The 21,285-nt window shown below is 41.7% G+C and overlaps 1 protein-coding gene and 1 pseudogene across 1 annotated transcript; both read right to left on the bottom strand.

Moving 5' to 3' along the window:
* Window positions 1–10,377: 10,377 nt before the first annotated feature.
* Window positions 10,378–14,725, bottom strand: LOC136531504 (zinc finger BED domain-containing protein RICESLEEPER 2-like; annotated as a pseudogene).
* Window positions 14,622–20,980, bottom strand: LOC136531500 (inorganic pyrophosphatase TTM1-like). The gene is made up of 12 exons (XM_066524144.1): window positions 20,039–20,980; window positions 19,160–19,522; window positions 18,814–18,928; window positions 18,510–18,705; window positions 18,279–18,392; window positions 18,011–18,184; window positions 17,167–17,361; window positions 16,900–17,022; window positions 16,690–16,802; window positions 16,479–16,599; window positions 16,112–16,372; window positions 14,622–15,187 (listed from the first exon to the last, which is right to left on the bottom strand). Exons 2-12 carry the CDS (start codon window positions 19,494–19,496, stop codon window positions 14,978–14,980), a joined length of 1,959 nt encoding a protein of 652 aa, XP_066380241.1. The 5' UTR covers window positions 19,497–19,522; window positions 20,039–20,980; the 3' UTR covers window positions 14,622–14,977.
* Window positions 20,981–21,285: the final 305 nt, after the last annotated feature.

The raw sequence follows: 21,285 nt of genomic DNA, 5'->3' as shown, positions 1-21,285 counted from the left end.
CAAAGACATGGGTCTTCCCGTCGCTGGCAGCACCCTTCTCTTTAGATCGGATAGGGTTAGAACCTCGGTGGGACGTATGGCAGCTTAGGGAACCTCGTACCTCGTGCCCCGGCCCCAACTTCCCTTTTATGGTGTTGTGCGACGGGGGCCCACCAACCATAGAGTAGTTGGACGCCCCGATCAGGGCGTTGATCCAAGAGCCCAATTGACCGTTGGACCAATTGATGGAGATCAAACTAACAAGCTAATCATTTAGGCTAGAAATATTAGAGTACACAGTCTAGTTATTCCCCTTAAGTAAAAACAATAGCAAGCCTCATCTTTCAATAATTTTGCTGTGGCTGAGAAAGGTACACAAAGAATGTTTAGCTACAGAGTGTGGCCTTGTTTTATTTTTATTTTTTTAGGAAAACTAAGATTACTATGCATTCATATTGCAACAAGCGTACAATACCTAAACAAGCATGGATTTGCCAGACATAAGATTAGCCAAAGTGCACAGTTCTAACCAAAATAATAGCTGTAAAAAATTAAGTAACATGCAAAAGATCCCAAGAGTAAGCTGTATCCTACTGGAAGGAGCCTTGAAAATGGATTTCAGAAAAACTACCACCCATAGATTGTTTCTTATACATCCTTAATACCTGTCTCCTACCATGCTATTTGAGGGTTTGTTAACAATTACCACCTAACCTAAGTTTGCGCTGGATTCCTAATGCATACACGATATAAACATGATCTGGGAACTGTCCTAAAAACAAATGAAATATAAGTGATTAGAAGAATTTAATATCCTTTTCTTATCAAAACTGGCCTTGACTTTTAATCTTTAAGATCTATAACACTTAGCAATATCCTAGTAGAAGAGTAAATGAATGCGAGGACAACCTGATGCATCACTCTGAACTGCCTAGCAAGATTACATAGTTACAGGTGCAACTACAATCGAAGCATACATTGCGATGGCATTACATGTCCATATGGAAGTTAATTATACTCTAGCAAATAACTAAGCATGAGTGCATGACAGTTACTACTCAACTCAATAACGTTGACTAATCTCTTATGCATCTAAATTAGCCGTTTGCCCGTTTCTATCAGGATCATAGTTCGAAGCAAGTCCCCTCCCCTCCCCTCAACACACCTCATGACACCAAAGGTTGGATGACTAGTGCTGACATACCATGATCAAGGAAGAGATTTTGTTCTAGCCAAACAAAAACCAACTAGTGTGCCAATGCTGATTGTAGCAGGTATATGTCTAAGAGTAATGTACCTAGAGTTCACAACCGTGTCTCACACTTTGACAACCAACACAATAACCAAGTAGATAGAATCAAACACTTCCGAGTAACAGTGCTACCCTTTCCAACCACTCCATGGCCCCAAATAATACATCCAATTTCACGCCACAACAATCACCAAATTCAGCAGTAACCACACACGCTGCGTTTACACAAGTAAACGCTGCACCCGATAGGGTAACAGGGGCAAACAAGCAAAGCAGATGTGAATCATACCCCAAGCGACGGTGCATTCTTCACTGGTGGTGCTCACCTGGTTTGCCTGGCACTCGATGCCTACACCACACACAAATGCGGAATGCCACGACAAGCGAGGTTAGATCAAATCACAAAATCAGAACAGATCGAAGGGGAAGGAAGAACGAGGGGCGGCGTGCTCACAAAGATCCATGATGTGGTTGCGGCAGATGGCGCGGTTGTCCACCACGATGTCTGTGGGCGTGAAAACGAGGACGAAACAAAGTCAAATCGCACGAATTCAAGAGAATAAAAAAACTACAACAACGACAAAACATTTAAGTCACAGACAAGTTAGAGTAGACTAGAGTTGAAACCCAGCAGAAGCAGTCAACCTTTGAGTATATTCCATCCTTTCAAGTCTTATTTTATTGTCTCTACCTAAGTTAACTTCAGTCTTCCTCTGTCTCTCTTCACATTACTATCCTGGCTTAGATTCTACTACGCTCCTATGCCTCTAGAGGTCTCCGTTGGACATGTCCAAACCATCTCAACCGGTGTTGGACAAACTTTTCTTCAATTGATGCTACCCCTAATCTATCACGTATATCATCGTTCCGAACTCGATCCCTTCTTGTATGACCGTAAATCCAACACAACATACGCATTTTCACGACACTTATCTGTTGAACATGTTGTCTTTTCGTAGGCCAACATTCTGCATCATACAACATAGCAGGTCTAATCGTCATCCTATAAAACTTGCCTTTTAGCTTTTGTGATACCCTTTTGTCACATAGGACACCAGATGCTTGGCTCCACTTCTTCCACCCTGCTTTGATTATATGGCTAACATCTTCATCAATATCCCCATATCTCTGTAGCATTGATCATAAATATCGAAAGATATCCTTCCTAGGCATTACTTGACCTTCCAAACTAATATCTTCCTCCTCCCGAGTAGTAGTGCCGAAGTCACATCTCATATACTCAGTTTTAGTTCTACTGAGCCTAAAACCTTTGGACTCTAAAGTCTTCCACCATAACTCCTTTCTAATTCACTCATGTCCGACTTTTATCAACTAGCACTACATCGTCCACGAAAAGCATACACCAAGGAATGTCCCCTTGTATGTTCTTTGTGACCTCATCTATCACTAAGGCAAACAAATAAGGACTTAAAGTTGATCCTTGATGTAGTCCTATCCTAATCGGAAAGTCATCCGTGTCTCCATCACTTGTTCGAACACTAGTCACAACATTATTGTACATGTCCTTAATGAGCCTGACATACTTCGTTGGGACTTTATGTTTGTCCAAAGCCCACCACATAACATTCATTGGTATTTTATCATAAGCCTTCTCCAAGTCAATAAAAATCATGTGTAGATCCTTCTTCTTCTCTCTATACCGCTTCATAACTTGTCTTATTAAAAAAATGGCTTCCATGGTTGACCTTCCGGGCATGAAATCAAATTGGTTTATACAAACCCACGTTATTGCTCTCAAGCGATGCTCGATAACTCTCTCCCATAGCTTCATAGTATGGCTCATCAACTTAATTCTCCGATAATTAGTATAACTTTAAATATCCCCTTTATTCTTGTAGATCGGTACCAATATACTTCTCCTTCACTCGTCAGACTTCTTGTTCGATCGAAAAATATGGTTGAACAGCTTGGTTAGACATACTATAGTTATGTCCCTGAGACATCTCCACACCTCGATTGGAATACCATTCGGTCCCATCGCCTTACCCCTTTCATCATTTTCAACGCCTCTTTGACCTTAGATTCTTGGATTCTTCGCACAAAGCGCCTATTGATGTCATCAAAAGAGTCATTCAACTGAAATGTTATGTCCGTATTCTCACCATTGAACAATTTGTCAAAATACCCTTGACATCGATGTCGGATCTCATCCTCCTTCACCAAGAGATGCTCCCTTTCATCCTTAATGCTCTTAACTTGGTTGAAGTCTCTGTCTTTCTCTCACGAACCCTAGTCATTCTATAAATGTCCTTCTCTACTTCCTTCATACTCAAATATTGGTAAAGATCCTCGTAGGCTCAATCCCTTTGCCACACATACAGCTCGCTTTGCAGTCTTCTTTGCCACCTTGTACTTCTCTATGTTGTCCACACTCCTGTCATGGTACAAGCGTCTATAGCATTCAAGAGAAAAAATAATAATAATTAAAAAGCAGAGAGGGCGAGAGCCATGTGGTGATGCGCATGCACCCCAGGCCCAGAAAGAGACGGTGTTCCACTTCTTGATATCAAAGCGCTTGGTCTTCTTCCCGGCGGCAACGGCAGGGGCCGGGGCCATGACGCCGCCGCCCTTGCCCTTGTCCATCTCGAGACGAGGCGAACGAAACCCTAGATAGGGATCACGCATGAGATGGGGCGCAGCGAAGAGGAAGAGACGAGGCGACACTTGACTTCCAGGAGACAGACGGATGTCAGAGGAGTCCAGATTTATAATTGCGGTTTTGGAGAAGGAAATGAACGGGACCGAGCGATGGGGGCCGTCGTAGTTAGCACGGTGGACCACTGTGAAACCCTAGAACAACCCTTTTGCTTGGGAACACGCCTGGGAATGGATCGTGATCCACTCCTAACCCCACCCCAATCCTAAATACTTTAGCAATAGATCGATTCTGATCCAAACCTTTTTTATGGAGGATAGTGAAAGGACCTTGATGTCGCCTAGGAGGCCTAGAGAGGGGGTGAATAGGCCTATAAAAATTTAACTCGAAACTCTATTAGAATAGAGGGCGGCACTGCCGGCCTTATAGGGCGGCACTACCGCTCTTCAAAAATAAAGCAGACAGTGTTGAGATTTCACAGATAGTAACCTGACCCTCTCAACAGCACAATCCTACAACAGAAAGATAAAATCCAGTTCGAAGATAATCAGCTAGAATACAAAGAGAGGATCGAGCTACCAAACCCTAACAATCAGCTAGCAAAGAGCTGAACTAGCAAGAATACAAAGTGAAGCACGCGAGACATAAAATTTATCCCGTGGTTCAGCTCGCCACCAAGGTTTGCCTAAGTCCACATTGTTGAGGCATCCACAAAAGGATTGGCTCGCCACCAAGGCTTGCCTTACCCTCGTTCCCAAATCAAGAGAATGAACTCTTGAAGTGAGGGGTAATTTCTTAGCTGCAGGATGAGATTACAAACCTCCCAAGGCTACCACACAAGTTGGCAAGCACAAGGGCGACGTCTAACCAGCTAGGAGCAAGCTCCAAGAGTAACAAACCCTAGAACCACCGGCCAAACATGAACCAAATGCTCTTAGACTTTGAGAATCAGTGGGTCTTCACTCCAATCGAGTTTTGCTGCCTTTTCTCTCAAGTTTTGATGGTTGAAATAAAGGATTTGCTTGAGGGATGAAGGAGCAACAATGGAGGAGAGAGAGGTGAGCTTTGGTCTGTTTAGTTTCGAACTGAACCATTGGAGAAGAAGGATCTCCATTGTGGGCCAGCCCAAATGATATTTATACCTCTTGGGTCCCAACGGTCGTTTATGGGCGGCACTGCCGCCCTCATAGGGTGGCACTACCGCCCTAGCCAAAATAGGTAGAATCTGGAGATTTTTGGCTGACTGCTTTGGCTAGGTAAGAGGATATAGATCTGTAGTTTTGAGCATCTAGTTGCACAGTTGACCAACTATACTAGAATCCCTCTTTATAGTACGGCTTTTCCTAAACTCAAATTCAAAGCATAAAAGAATGTAAATGCCTTTGAGCAGGTTGCCATTTCATTTAGCAATTGAAAACTTCTATTATCGAATATGTTTTCCTCATTCTCATTATACCTTGATTATGTGACTTGAACCATTTCCATACTTATGAGTTCACCTTCATGGCTTCATGATTTGATCCTCAACACAATATGACTCCTCATAGCTTGATTAGTACCTCAACTCAATGCAAGTACTCTCTTCTTCACCTTAGCCATGGTACCTCAGTCGCCAAGCCATCGCTTGCCCTTCACCTTCGCTTAGTACCTCAAAGCCCTTTCCTTGCTATCTTCACCCAAGTATGTTTGCTTTCATATGATGCTATGATATCCCACAACATAGAAGACATTTCATTGATTCCATTTGCATTGTTGTCTTTTGCTTGAACTAGATTGCTTCCAAAAACTTCCAATACAACAATACACAGTTTGGTATTCACTTTAACACAATATGGCATATCATCAAGTTTGCCTACTAGTTGAACCTTGTATATACTTGTTAATATACAACCCACAAGTATATGCAATAGACTTAATTTTCTGTTCAACACTTAGCAAACTTATTAGACCTTTAATTATGTTGTCATTCAATTTACCAAAACCCACTAAAGGGCTAGATACACTTACAATCTCCCCCTTTTTGGTGATCGATGACAACACAACTAAAGCTTACAAGAGATTGATAAACATTAAGATTTTGAATCCTATTATATAGCTCCCCCTAAATATGTGCATTGAAGGAATTCAAATTTTGGCCTCAAATGCCAAATGCACATATTTAAGATGAAGTGTGGGAACTCCCCTATATCTTAGCATCCATGGGGTGTAAGGTGTAACATGATAACCATGATGCTCATGACAGTTCATGCACTTAAAGATTGCTGACCAGCAGAGGGCGGCACTGTGATGCTCATGACAGTTCATGCACTCAAAGATTGCTGACCAGCAGAGGGTGGCACTACTGCACCAGAGAGCGACACTGCCGCACCTGCCTAGCCAGCATAGGAGAAAACAAGCATCACTCAAGGCATGATTGCCACACACTAGCATAAATGGTCCTTATCAAGAGCATCAATTTAAACTATCCTTGCACACACCACAATATATATATATATATATATATATATATTAAACCTTATATGTATGCCTCTCATTTACCCCTTTCCATCCTCATATCAATCTCTTCTCCCCTTACATTCTCCGCCAATATTTCTCCCTCTTTGGCATTAATCTCCAAAAAGGTTCTCTCCACCAAAAGGAAGAAATGATGGGACGACAAGTGAGGGCAAGAGTAGGTAAAAAGTTTAGCATATGAGATTTCTCACATATTTTCTAACCAAACAAAGTATGCAAACTTTGAGGTCAAGATTCTGTGAGAGGTTAGCATATTTGGCTCATACCTCACTTTATGACAGTATAACCATGAGACAAACTCATGCCATAACCACAAGAGGTATCAACCAAATATCTAAAGAATTCTCTAATCGCCACCACAAGAACAAACTTATGGTGTGACTCAAAAATTGCATACACATGCACACACTAGCATGTAAAGGCCTAGATGCACAAGGTAATACATGAGTTCATGTAGCAATATACCTTTGTTCTAAGCCTCATAATCTCCACTATGAAGACGATTTCAATACTTGGATTTAATGCTTTGATGGGACTAGTACTTCTTTATGTAAGATAATTTCATTTGTGCCCATCTCTCATCATCATCATCTTCAAGGAGATATCATAAACTTGTGCTTGATATCAATTGAAAGTCCATTGCTAGCTCTTGTTGTCATATTGAGATATCAGCTGAAGACATATTTCTTGATATACCAAGTTAAAGATTATCAATCAATACCAATTAAAATATGATCTTCATAATTTGACACCAATTGAGAGTCTTCACAAAGGCTTTGTAATGTTTTGGTCATCAGCAGCTAGCCCAGGGGCCGTGGGATAAGTATATATACACCCAAAACCAAAACTTGCCATTGGAATTCAAAAACTAGCCATCAAGACCTGTACAGGTGCGGCATTGCCGCCCTTATGCGCGGCACTGCCGCAGCTCTCAGAAACAGCATAGGTCACCCACCTCACGGAAAACGTCATATCTCTTTACTCTAAAACAGCATAGGTGACCAATTGAGATATCTTGGAGTGGCCAGCTCTTCTGCCATGATGGTTCATAGAGCTAACTTTTCTTGATGCTTGCTTCTAAAATCTAGGGCTCTGACGAAGATCACTGCTACCCGTCCCCCTGGATTTTTGGAATCCCTTGTCTTCGTGGTTATCTTCTTTTTTTCTGACTATCTTCTTTATTGTTCCCCTTACTATCTTTTCCTTGTGTATCGTTCGTTGAAGGTGGTAGCAATTTCCGATGGTGTGCTTTCCATTGGGGTGCAAGATACAGCGCATGTTCTCAATGTCGTCATACCTTCTGGGTTTTGAAACTTCTTTGATTTGTCAGCCATCGCTACTGTGTTGTCTGGTCCACGTTTTCTTTCCTGATGTCTGTTGTTTCGATGATTTTGCTTGTCCGGGTTGTCTCGATTGTTATTATCCAGGAACCTTTCACGTGTCTTCTCTTCTGCAGTAATCATCCTTTCTACTATTTGTCTAAATTCTTCATTGTTTCTTGGGTTTTCTTTGCAGAAGTCCTGAAATTGCCACCTAGCCATGATTCCGTGAGAGAAAGCTTCGATTACTTCTTGTTCGGTGATGTCATGTACTTAGGCACGTAATTCGCCAAATCCTCGATAGTAATCTATGAGACTTTCACCTCCTTTCTGGCTTGAGTCCTCTTTAGTTCTACGTGGGTGATGGGGTGTGTAATGATACCCGGCGAAATTTTTCACAGAAAGTCCTTTGCAAGTCCTTCCCCAATTTCTGATTGACCCTGAGATTTAATTTATCAAACCATTAGAGGGGCATGGTTTCTAGGGCCATGGGAAAGAACAAGGTCTTGATATCATCATCCTCCCTCCAGCCAGTTCAATTGATTGTGAGTAGATTCTGAGCCACTACCTTGGTTCGGGTCTTGCCATCGTATTTAGGAGTGGTTGGATGGCTTGAACTTGTGAGGTAGTCCGTATTGAAGCAAGTCTGCTTGCAAAATTGGGGAATCTATCGTGCGTCCTAGCTTTTCTGTATTCTGACTCGGCACCTCCTTCTAGCCCAGCTATCGTTTTTAGTGAGAGTAGTTCTATGGGGCTGTCCGAATGGGGTGCTTCGCTTTCTGATCTGCCTTGGTTGTTTGGCTCGGTAGTTTGACTGTGGTCCCTTGCTACTTTCTCTATTGTGACTTTCACTTGGACCAAGTCTCTCGAATGCGGACTTCCTTTGATTTTGGATCTTCCTTCCTATGAGATGTTGACCTGGCAGGTGGTCTTGAATAGGTCTCTTCCATCGTGTGTCTTTAGGGCTGCTGTCCGGAGAAGTTCCCAGAGCTGTTTCCTACTGCTCACTAGGATGCGAGGTGTTCGTTCGAGTTCTTTAAGGTGCTTCTCGGATCCTATTATAGGGTGTGGGTTCACGCGCACGTCTTTCTTCGACTTCTTGTTTTGATTTTCTTCTATTGTACTCGGCAGATCTGACTCATATTTGATCTAAGCTTCCTTGCGCTGCTTAGCACATCGCTGGCATCCTTGTTTCAATTTGTTTCTTCTTTCTCTGGCTTGTCTCTGATTCTCAGTCTCATCATCGTAGCCTTGGGCAAAGGGTGATATGTTGGACTCAGACTCATCCGATGACCTGACGTTGGGTGCTTCTAGAGGGATCAATGGCGATTGAGGATGGCAAACCAATAAGTACTTCCCGTGCGTGAACAGTTCTATTATTGGCGTTGGTTTCCACACTGTTAGAGCTGCTGATGACTTCAGTAGAGGCTTCAAGGTCGCAGATTGAGTCTCCTTCTTTGTAGGGTAGAATTGTTGTTGTTGTCATGCCAACCAGTCAGGTACTACTGCTATCCTCAGGAATAGAACCTGGCCAGTGGACAATGCAGTCTTGAGATGGTTATAGTTAGCACGAGACCTTTCTGAGCTCCTCTTAGTGGCCATTCTAAGCACCAGATCAAGGGATCCTTCGAGCTATGCCTAGTAAGTCCTTTGCCATGTTGTGGAATCCAAACAAAAAAAGATCTGACTCTTCTCGAAAAGATTTCAAGTGTACTCCGAGTTGTATTCTTGATATGCCGAGGCCGCGTTCTAGAGCCCCATTGGAAAAGAACTTGGACTCTTGAAAGAACTTGGTCCATACTCCATCTTGGATGTGGAGCCTAAATTCGAGTTGGATGCGCAGAGCCACGGAACTTGAGTTGAATCAGACATCACGAGCTGTGTGAATCTTCCGATGATTTGATCCATCATAGTCGCCGAAATAGGAAAGTTTTCATGGTGAACCGAATCTTCGAGAAGACGGCTTTGAAGCTTGCCATCATTATCTGCCTCGTAGATCCACGAACCGAAGATGAAGGTTGATCCCGTTGAGAAGATCATATTGCCAAGGTCCATCGAGCTCTCGGATGCAAATTCATCGAAAGCCCCTACCTGGTGCACCAGCTGTCAATGTTTGACCACCGATAGCCTGCCACGAGGGTCCCCGGGGTAGTATGTTTGGGCTTCAGTGTATGCAGAACTCAATGGTAAATGCAAGAGATAGTCGATTTATCCTAGTTCGAGCCCTCGGTCTTAGATCGAGTAATAGCCCTACGTCTAGTCGACGTTAGCCTTTTGTGTTGGATTGATCGTAAGGTGTTGTGTTGTAAAAGTCCTCTTCTCTAGGAACCCTGCCCTCCCTTATATAGTTAGGAGGTCAGAATCCTAGTCGGTTTACAATGAGAGTTTCCTAGTAGGATTACAAATAATACTACTACTAAGATTACATAGGAAGAATCCTAGTTGGACTAGATCTTCTCTCTTCCTTGCAGGGTATCCTATGGGTCCTGCATCGACTGTCCTGTATAAGACAATGAATGAAATTTATCTCAAGCAGAAAACATAGTTCAATATTCTAGAAATTAGCAAAATAATAAATGGAACATTAGTAACAGTGACGCTAGCATTCATAACACAAAAACTAAGTGAATAAGGAAGATCAATTGCATATAGCAAACATCAATCATGCAAATAAATGGTCTAATTAAGTTGTTTTTTAAACAATGAATATCACAATATTCCTAGTGAAACAACATTCCTAGTGAACCAACAGCTAGGGCACTAACCTGTCAATCATCTACTTCTTCATCTGATTCAAACATACGATGTCCGATCATTGGTTGACCTGCATTGAACAAGACAAACATATTAAACCACTATTGTAAATAAAATCGGCTTTGTAATATGTATCTGAAATATGACAATTACCTTCTTCTGCATCATTAAAGCCAATCAACCAATCTTTCGCACAGACTAACGCTTCAAGAGTTTCTGGAGAGAGAGAGATGTCCTATTTTTACCAAGTATCCTTCCAGCAGCACTAAAAGCAGATTCTGAGGACACTGTGCTAACAAGAATAGACAAGAAGTCTCTGGCCATCAAAGACAAGATAGGATAGGCATCCGAGTTTTTCTTCCACCATGCTAGAACATTAAAGTTCTCTGTTGGTCTCACAACTACTCTAGGATCATCCAAATAAATATCCAGTTCTGATCTTTCTGAGCGAGTACTCGAGTTTTGTGATGAAAATTGAGCAAATGCAAGCTCTACACGCTGTTTGACACGAAGTCCAAAAAACTCGATTCGCCCTGACTTAAAACTTCCTCTTCATATGAAACGAAGACAGGACCTGTGTTGTTCCTCACAATCCTCTCGTACTCTAGATAATATTTCTTCAAGTATTATCTAAGCTCTCTCATCTTTGCTTCCACTTCTGCATTCTCAACAGTCAAGTAAAAGAACCTGATAAAATCAGCTTTCATTGATGGGTCCAGGACAACAGCTATAAGAAGTACCATACTAGGCGCAGCCTAGTATTTCTGAAACTTGGTATACATAGCTTCAGCCAACTCATTGAGCAGTTCATTGGTATTCCGCGTCTCATCAAGCAATACATCTCGAACTGCCATCAACATCTTTAGAAAGAGGTGGGCCGTTGGATGCCTATCCGTAGAAAATGCTTTTGTAGCCTCACTGAACTATTCTAGGAATTCATGAAGCGATTCAGCTTTCTGCGAGTCTTGTTCACTAGGAACATCCAGATACTGCTCTGTTGTGAATCTGTTGAGAGCTGTTTTATATTTCAGAGCTTCATTCAACATGTCTTACGTAGCATTCCAGCGGTGGGGAACATCGAGAACCAGCCCTAACTTGCCTTTGAGACCTAATGCCTGAACGATTGAGTTGAATGTTTACAGACGAGAAGGTATAGATGTGACAACCTTGATAATGTCTCTTACCCTTCCAACTGCATTTGGTATGACTTGCAATCCAGCTTGGACCATTATATTGAGCACATGAGCGGCACATCTGACATGTATGTGTTCACCCTTAAAGAACATCTAAGCACCTAGAGCAGCACGCAAGTCTCTAATCGCTCTGTTGTTCACGCTTGCATTATCTAGAGTCACTGTGAACACACGATCAACTAAATCCCACTCCGTCAAGTAAGCCATGATGCCATCTTGCACAGCAAATGAGTTATGGGGGAAAGAGATCTGCTTGAATGCAATAATCCTCTTATGGAGCTCAAACTCTTCATCAATGTAATGAGCTGTAACTCTAAGATACCCCAAATTTTGGTTTGACGACCACAAATTAGCAGTTAAACTGACATGAGACTTCAACTTCGTGATCTTTTGATGTAGCTGTAATTTCTCTTCTTCATACAAGATCAGACAGTTTGCACAAACAGTTTGTCGACCCACCACATTGAATGAAGGTTGGCAATAATTTATCATCTCTTTCCAAGCAGGATCATCTGCTTTTCGAAATGCAACCTCAGCACTGAGGAAGTACTTTGCAATCAGACCTCTGAATACAACAGGATCAAATACAGAATTGTCTCTATCAGACTTTTCTTCAAAGTTGCTAAGAATTTGTCCCTGTACTCTTGAGGGATATGATAACAATAATATCCAATATGCCTATTCAAGTGAGTTGTCCCCTTTCCTGACACAGAAGATAACTGGAGCTTGCAATACTTGCACACAACCTTCTCAATTCCATCAACGATTTCCGAGTCAACATAAGCCCAAACTTTAGCCCTCTTTTTCCCTGACCGGCCTGACTGATCGGTGGAGATAGCATCAAGACTATCCTCAACTTCTGCTGCTGTTGTTGATGAAACCCTCTCCGTAATACCTATATCATAAGATTATAAGTGTAGTCAGCACAGCTCTAGCAAACTATTTCTGCGGTACACTAAAACAATTGTGTAGAAAAAAGCATAGAACTAAAACAATTGTATAGAAAAAAGCATAGAACTGAAACAACTGTATAGTTTATACAGCTAGCAATACAACTAAAGCAAAAATCTAGAATTGATGTTGCAGCATATCACAAGTACAAGTTTATACAATGCAATTATACTTTAGTTTTCAGAAAACAGAAAGTCCCATTTACTAGTAACCATAAAAGTGATATTCACTCATGATACTGGTAACCTGTAGGTATTTTTTCTAAATTCTAATCATGCACCCCTGTTACTAAAACAAAGCTTGCAAAAAGTGTCAGATGAGGAAATCAGGTTACTGCAACTACGTAGGACCCTACCCTGAACTCTAATCTACTTTGTGCAAGGAAGATCAATGTTTTAGGAGCAGATCTTGATGACGGATGGAGAAGAGATGGGGCCCGACGAACTGATGCCCTCAAGCTCTAGCATTGGCGAGTAACGGATCTTGATGAGGAACCATCTCGAATGTAGAATCGCAGCTGCCGCCGCCGCCGTCGCCGCCGCCGCAACCTCCGCCGCCTTGACCCTCAGCTCCGAGGACCCGCGCCGCCCCTCAGGTCACGACTAGCGAGGGCTTCAAGAGACGGATCCTTCTCTCGATCCGCGGGCCGGCCCTGTTCTATGATCCGTACGTGTTGACTCGAGCCAACTCTAGAATCTAGCCCTTCTACAACACCATTACACAACCCTTAAAGGAGAGCCGGCTGACACCCGAGTGCTATAGGGCAGCTGCACACTCGATTGGGACAGAGAAAACGAATCGAGTGTTTCCAATCCAACAACACTTGATTCCCATGGCCATTGGATTTCAATCAAACGAACCAAAAAAAACCAAATAATAAAAAATATTAAACAAAAAAAATAGCCAGATTATTTTTATGGAAGCCAAATGGGAAAATTTCATAGAGGAATCAAATAAAACATACAAAAAATCAAAAGAAAAGCCAAAAAAATGATCAGATAGGTCCGGGTAATTGGACCATTGTCACTTACAAATAATTAATTTACACCTAACCCAAAAATTACATCTAAATAGAAATAGTAAAATATAGTCTATTAAGATGTAATCTGCATCTACTAAACAAATGAATATGTGTACATAGATGCCCAAGGGAGGTCCTGCATGCACTGTGATCTGACTCACCTGCACTTGCTGGTGTATGCTCCAGGCACCAGCAGCATGCGGGAGCAGGCGCCCGGCCGCACCTGGCACCCTAGGCCCCACACGACTAGGCATACCATCATCTTTGAATCAGAATGCATGCATGCAGCGGTGCAGGGGGCCAGGTGGGGGACCATGTGGAGCACACGAGATCAATCGATCAAAGATCCAACGCTCAGGAAATCGAGTGAGCGGAATTAGAAAATCACTAGCATCAAATAGTTTTCCCGTTTTGCTTTGGGTCGTAGTCACGTGATGTTCCTTTTGCTTTGGGCCGTGGTCACGTGATGTTTTCTCTTTTTTCTCTTAATCACATTTTTTAGCGCGCCATATTGGGCCTATTCGCTTGAACTTATCAGCCGGCTTATCAATTAAAATCTACAATATTTTTCTCTCACAATAAATCAGCCAAGGCCAGCTTATCAGCCGGCTTTAATACCAGTCGAACAGGCCATTATCTGACGTTTTAGAGAGGACCGTCCGAAACATCAAATAATAATGGATTAATGCTGATTCACTATGAGAATAAAAACATATTTGATACACATAGCTAGTTACTAGGTAGGGCTAAAATTTAACTTAAATTAGCTATGATTGATTAGCTAGTTAGCTAACAACTAAATGAAGACTAAAAAATTAATCTGCCTATTAGCTCTCCTGTTTGGACGCATAATTTAAGCTAAAAATTAGCTAGCTAATAATAAGTCATGGTATCCAAACATGCCCTAAATAAAGAACATTTTTGTAGAATCGTGAAGTCAGATGGCAGCATAAGATCTGCAACCAGGCGAAACAGGCGATGGTGCTCGCACTCAGAAATCACGAGACAGACAACGACAATATATTCAGTTAAACTTGTCGATCTCTCATAATTATCTGAGGATTACTATCAATCTCCAAAATTTATTGGCACTGGGGACTGCCAGTACCCGTTACAGTACACCATTTTCTGCGTTTGGGAGTAATAATTCCCTAAAAAGCGAAGGCTTTGTTGCATGTGCTGGTATACGAGTTTATCTGTCTTAGGACTTTGTAAACGGGTGAGAACTGTCTTCCTTTAGCTTGCAGGAGAGACAGCATCAGTACTCTGGACTATGGGGGTATTGCAGATCAGTTGAGTTGTGACGGTTGCTTCCTCCAGTTCCGCCAAAACTAGATGGTGAGCCTCAGAGCACATGTTTGGGCCGACTCACTTTGGTCAGCACCTGTTGAGACCTTTAAACATGAAGTACCCAATACTGGCAACAGTCAGGCAAATAAGTGGACAGATGACTGTGTCGATATCCAGCACCCGGTTCCTGCTAGCGGTATTTGCTTGGCGTGTTAAGACCAAATGCTCATGAAGCAGGTTGGTTAGATTGTCGAGCTGATGTATAACCTGGCGCTGACCTCTTGATATGTTCATAATCTGCGTAGGTAACAAAGCATCAAACATGAAATGTCAAGTCAAGATATGTACAAAAGAATGTGTTACACTAAGATAGGCACAACCACACTCATGTTTATTAAGATAGGCACAACCAACACTCATGTTTTTATGGTGAGGTTTAGAATAAATACTAAATATCACAACATACTTTATAATCAAACTACTTGCATATACCAGAAAAATTTGTGCAATGTTTCATTCAGCCTAGGCTTTGCACAATACATATCTACAAAGAAGAAAAATCATATGCCCATTGGCAGCTTCGAGTCTTGTCATTAAGAACCTCTGCCACATGAATATTTTATGCCACATTTTTTATTTTTTGGAAAGACGATATGGGATTGTTTACCTGAAATACAGCTGAATGTTGCAGAAGGTGCATACAAGTTTCAAATAATTTTATACTAGTTGCTGACACTAGATGATATTTAGTTTCATTGATTTTGTTAGTCTGTTCATGAAAGCTAATATTACATCAAACTATATTATGAAACCATCCAATAATCATTGTTGTCCACAATATGTGTATTTGGCAATCCAGATATGATTCCACATCCATAGATCTATAGTTACATAGTTTTTTGTCATTGTTAACAATATTGTGACACTACCTGTACTGGAAATGGAACTGGATTACTTACTTTTCTTTTTACTTATTTCAGACTAGATAAACTAGAACAGGATTGAATTTGTGACCCACTTGTCCACTTAATTTGAGGACACTAATGACAACCCTGATTCTTTGCTATTTTTATCGAACTGTTAGAATCTGTTTGAGGTCTAAACAATCACACCGAATTTTAAAAATGTTTGATAAACTAATGTTTGAACAATGTTGACAATACTTCCTACATCTAATTCCAACAAGCTACAAAAAAGGTAGAGAGAGAGAGAGAGGGAGACCTCTTCAATCATCGGGGAATCCTTTGCAAGTTGGTTTGACGATGAAGAATGAGGTATCAGAGTACCATTGCCTAACTGAGAGACAAAGAGATTTGTAGGTGTTGAACCATTACAAGCATCATTTGGAAGAGCTAAGTTCTGCTGACTGGGCAAATGTTTCTTCACCGTAAATTTTGAATTGAGTTCTTCAACTCGAGAGGTAAACTCATCCATCCTTTCATTCAATGTTGATATCTGTTCTGAAAGCTGGGTGATTGCACCCTACGAAAAAGAAATGGAAACAAGAACATTTGCAAGTCAGCGATAACATATGTTTTCGTTGAGGCTTTCAACTGCCATGCTAGTGATAATTCTTCACAAAAGTCACCTGGTTGATAGCAGGCGGTTCAAGGGCTCGCCCTGCACCAAACCTCCTGTTGGTTTCTGTTAGTTTACTCAATTTCACAATATTTTTGTCTCCATGCGTTGAATATGATTGAGATAGGCCACTGGACAACATGATAAGAAAGTCAACTAACTTCATTCAGGTTCCAAAGTTTCAAAAGTTCAAACTTGAAACAAGGATGTTATTATGAAACCTCTTCATAAGCTTGTTCCTCCGATCAGCAGAAACACGGGAAAAGGCTTCCTTTGGACTTGAGACCAGCTCATCATCGATGCTGAGCTTTGTCTTCAAATCTTCTGGTAACGCCTACATAGCAGTCAGATCCAACCAATGAACTAAGCGAAACAACTAGAAGAAATGTGAATATACCGTGTAAGCAACATAACTAATAAAATATACATACCATAACATCGTTAATCAATTTCTCCAGCTGAATTTGTTCAATATATGTGCGTGGTATATAAGAACCATCCAAGCCTAACTGATCCGCTACAAATTTAACATAAAGACGATCTCTTCCTTGCACCTAAAGAAAGAAGCAAGGTCATAACATTTGCACATCTTAAATAGTTAAAAAAAAGTAATAATGAAATAAATAGTATTCAAGAACCTGAGATAACAATGACATTGAGAGAAACTACATCAACCAGACAACAAAGATTATGCTCACTTGTATATACTGTCTGTTAAGTTGTTCCAGCCAATCAATTTTAACAGTTGCCTTGCCATCAGAAAAAACACAACTGCTTCTCTTCAGTATAGCTGCTATAGTATATCCCAATGCCATCAAACCACCAAGAAGACGTACACTGACTTCAAAAGTGATCCTTGGTGATATGATAAAAGAATTGTCGGTTACCCATTCCTTCGAGCACAAAATAACATAAGAGAGTTAGTGAACACCAGGGCTGCCAGCAAGGGTTTGTTTATTGCATGTAGCCACAGACAATAGAAACAAATACAGGTAAGTCTAAGTGACTGCAGGGGAGACTGATCAAATGTGTTAAATTAAGCAGATCTAGAAAATATAAAAAGAGAAGTAAAATTTAGAATCTGACTGCGATGAAAATTCAACTGAATTAGTTTTTCATGTTCTAGTCGGGCCTGGTGCAAGCGGTAGAGTCTTACCGCCTGCGACCGGAAGCTCCCGGGTTCGAGTCGCGGTCTCCTCGCATTGCACAGGCGAGGGTAAGGCTTGCCACTGACACCCTTCCCCAGACCCCGCACAGAGCGGGAGCTCTCTGCACTAGGTACGCCCTTTTTTAGTTTTTCATGTTCTAGCAAAGATTCCAGGGGAAATATGGTATGGAATAGAATTACATGGCAGCCAAGGAGTGGACTTAATCCAAAGAACCTTATACAGTACTAGTATCAGAACATTATCAACTAACAATATCACTCAAAAGTATAATTCGTAGCTATCAAACATAAAACTGAAATTCCATTCATAAGAGAGAAAAGCATAAAACTGGAATTCCACGGGTAAGATAGGAAAAAACATAAAACAGATATACCTCAAACATTAGATTATATTTCCCTTCCCTATTCCGCATTCTCAAGTAAGATTGGCAGGCTTCTGGGTCTTCACCAGGTGGAAGTAGATATATATCATAAGTTTCTTCGTTGCTTTCCTTATGATCATCACCAAGCACAGCCTTGATTTTCTCAGGTGCTAGAGACCTTGCTGACTGCAGGCGGTGCACAATTCAACAATTTTCTCAGCGTTTGTTGTTGAAACTATGTCATTGGTGCACAGTTCTACAATTTTCTCGAGATGCCTACCTTTAGAATGTACATAGGATTTTGGAACCCTGAGAATGGGTTGAACTTGTTGGTGATTTTAATATGTGCGGTCTCCAAATCTGGTTCGATGAAAGCCTTGTACATTGGATAAACCTGAAAATGTCATCTTTCATTAAACCACACCAATTACAGTAAGAGGTAATTCACATGTTAACATAAACCACAAGATTGATCATAAAATGTATAGCCAAGTTGAAAAATTCAACCTACCGTTTCAGAGATCTGATGAATTATTTCTTCAGGCTCCTGGCCAGCTCGCTGTATATCCCTTAAAACCCTCTTCACTAGATCAAAATGGACACCACCAGTGACAGAAACACGCAAGTCCATCACAGGCCGTAACTTCTCACTCAGTGCATAAATACCTTCAATGATAACAATTCGGGAGCTAGGGACATCAACTGTTCTGTTTGCACATAAGAAATTATGATATTCAAATGAATGATCATATTCAAATGAATGATGAAGTATGGACTTTAGCTTGTAATATTGAAAGATAGCAGTGATTATTTACCTATAACCGGTCCGGCAGCTCGACTTGAAATCATATATTGGAACCTGAACTGACCTTCCTTCCTTCAGACCATGAATATTTTCCAGCAGTGTGTCATAGTCTGTCAGACGTGGATCTGAGCAAGTTTTAAGAGGTGAACATATCAATTTCTCTGGTAGGAAACACTATCACCTTACAGAATGCAGTTTCCAAATGACTAAATGTGCAAGAGACACAGCTCAAGATATATGTAACATAACTATCTTTTATTGCTTTTTCCAGAAATTTTGTTGTTGTGAAGGAAGTGGCATTTACAGATTAAATAAACAATAAGACAATATGCAAAGTGCTTTGTGATTAGGACTACCATCAAAATTGCCATCGACTATGCGAGTTGCGTCATTATAGTTGTCCATTGATATCACAGCAACATCAGGCATGAAATTGACCACCTTCTCAGTAAACACCGTCTTCCCAGCACCAGAGGGGCCAGCAACACCAACAAATATTATCCCGTCATTGTGCTGCGCCAAGAGCTGGCAAGCACGGATCACAACAAAGAAGCCTTTCTCAAAAGACAATGAATCATGGAAGCGGACAATCTCATAGCGATTTGAGTCCTTCCTTTTCACCAGTTGGACCTTGTCACGCAGAAGGTTGTACCGCCTCCTTGGTGAGTCAGACATGGAATCATGTTGGTCCATTTTATTCTTCAAGATGCAATTGTAGTCTGCACAACAGATGGAAACAGAAAAATCAAAGATATAATAGAGCTACAGAAATTCAGGGGTTCCCTAAGAGGCTCAAAACATAGACTGATTGGCTTCAAGGTCGGTGTCACCTAACTGCCGAATCCAATTATATTGTACATCCTACTTCCTAGCCCCTTCTCACTGTTGCTTTCACTTTTCCTTTCTCTAACTTTTGTACCATACTTTCATGTAACTCTGTACTTGATGTTTACTTTTAGCGCAAATTCTACAATGCAGGGAGAATGGCCAGCAGCTATTAAGTGCAGAACATGAATTGAGCTGTAACGAAGAACAAGGGGCGCACCCAGTAAAGGACGTGGGTGCCCAATAATTTTTGCAAAAAAATAAAAAGTAAAGTAAGTTAGTAAGCATGTAAACACTTGTAATTAGATCAGATCCGAATACCAAATAGCCAAGTAGCTTAAGTACAATTCGGGTGGGATTCAGGTGATCGGTTTCGCACAGCATGAATGGGAGAGGGAGGGTGCGGATACCTAGCGGGTGCTCGTCACCGGCAAGCGAGGAAGGGCCTGGCGAAGGGACCGACGAAAACCTGGGCACCTGGCTTAGGGCGACGGCGGCGGTTGCCTTGCCGCACGATGGAGAGGACGCGTACGCCTTGCCGCACGAGCAAGATCACGCGGGGTGGACGGGGGATGGAAAGGCAGGGGTGAAGTCCAGAACAACAGAAATATCACGCTTCTCAGGCCCGGGAAGCGATGACGACGACAACGACCACGAGCGGGAGCAGAGAGTTCCTCTCGGTGGTGTCTTCACGTGCTTGGGTCGGCGCTGGACTCTCTGGCGAGTTCGGCGGCGCTGGCAAGGCCGAATTTGAGCACGACGGTGTGGGCGGAGGAGGATGCTTCGATGTTAGTACAGGTGAGATGGAGTTGTAGAACGAGAATCGTCTCCAATGGAGGAGGAGTTGCTATGGCTCTAGCATTCTTTAATCTCGTTTTTGCTAAGTCGGGTGATATTTGTATTGCTCTTTTTCTTAGAAAAAATTCTTCAGACGAAGAAAAAGAAGGAAAGAACATTGAAGCAGAGAACAAGCGGTCCCTGGAACACCAGGTTGAAAAGCCGTGCGGAGCGCGATTATTCGGTGCTCTATATATCTGATGAGACGATAAAATTTGCCTAGTCTAGTCACACCTCCCAAAAATGCTCGGCAAACCTAGAAGTCAGATTCTCGCGCACTCTCGCTTACCTTTCCTAGATGGTGATGTGCTTACAACCTCTGACCAAACATCTAGCAAAATGCTGAAAGAGAGAGCAAATTCTCAGGTCTTGTGATCTTTTCTCCTTTTTTATAAGAGATCTTGTGACTTTTTTTTACACAAATTGCCGAAAACACACGGTAATCGAAAGCAGAACACCTCAACTTCGAACATAGACGTATCGACGACATTAGAAATACCAACAAGGCAATCTCTAACAAAAAAAAAGGAATCCAAACCCCTTTTCTCCTCCTCGTCACACCGTCAATCTGGTCAGACAGAGCATCTACAAGTGCACTACGGATAAACGAGAAAGTTTCCAGATCAGATGCACATCGAAAAGCTGGATGATTTTCCATCAGACATTTAAAAAGTTGACAACAACTTTGTGCACATCTAATTAGCCTGGAACAACAAAAGTATCCACTGACCAACCTTCATGGCCATCCTTTATCTCTACTAGTCTACTGGTGCTCGTCATGACCACTTTACTTGCCGATCAGAAATTGGCGAGGCATAAG

Source organism: Miscanthus floridulus, unplaced genomic scaffold, assembly GCF_019320115.1.
Source record: "Miscanthus floridulus cultivar M001 unplaced genomic scaffold, ASM1932011v1 fs_365_2_3, whole genome shotgun sequence".
In the NCBI taxonomy this organism is placed as follows: Eukaryota; Viridiplantae; Streptophyta; class Magnoliopsida; order Poales; family Poaceae; genus Miscanthus; species Miscanthus floridulus.
The sequence above is the reverse complement of the archived record's forward strand: the minus strand, read 5'-3'. Positions and strand labels throughout refer to the sequence as shown.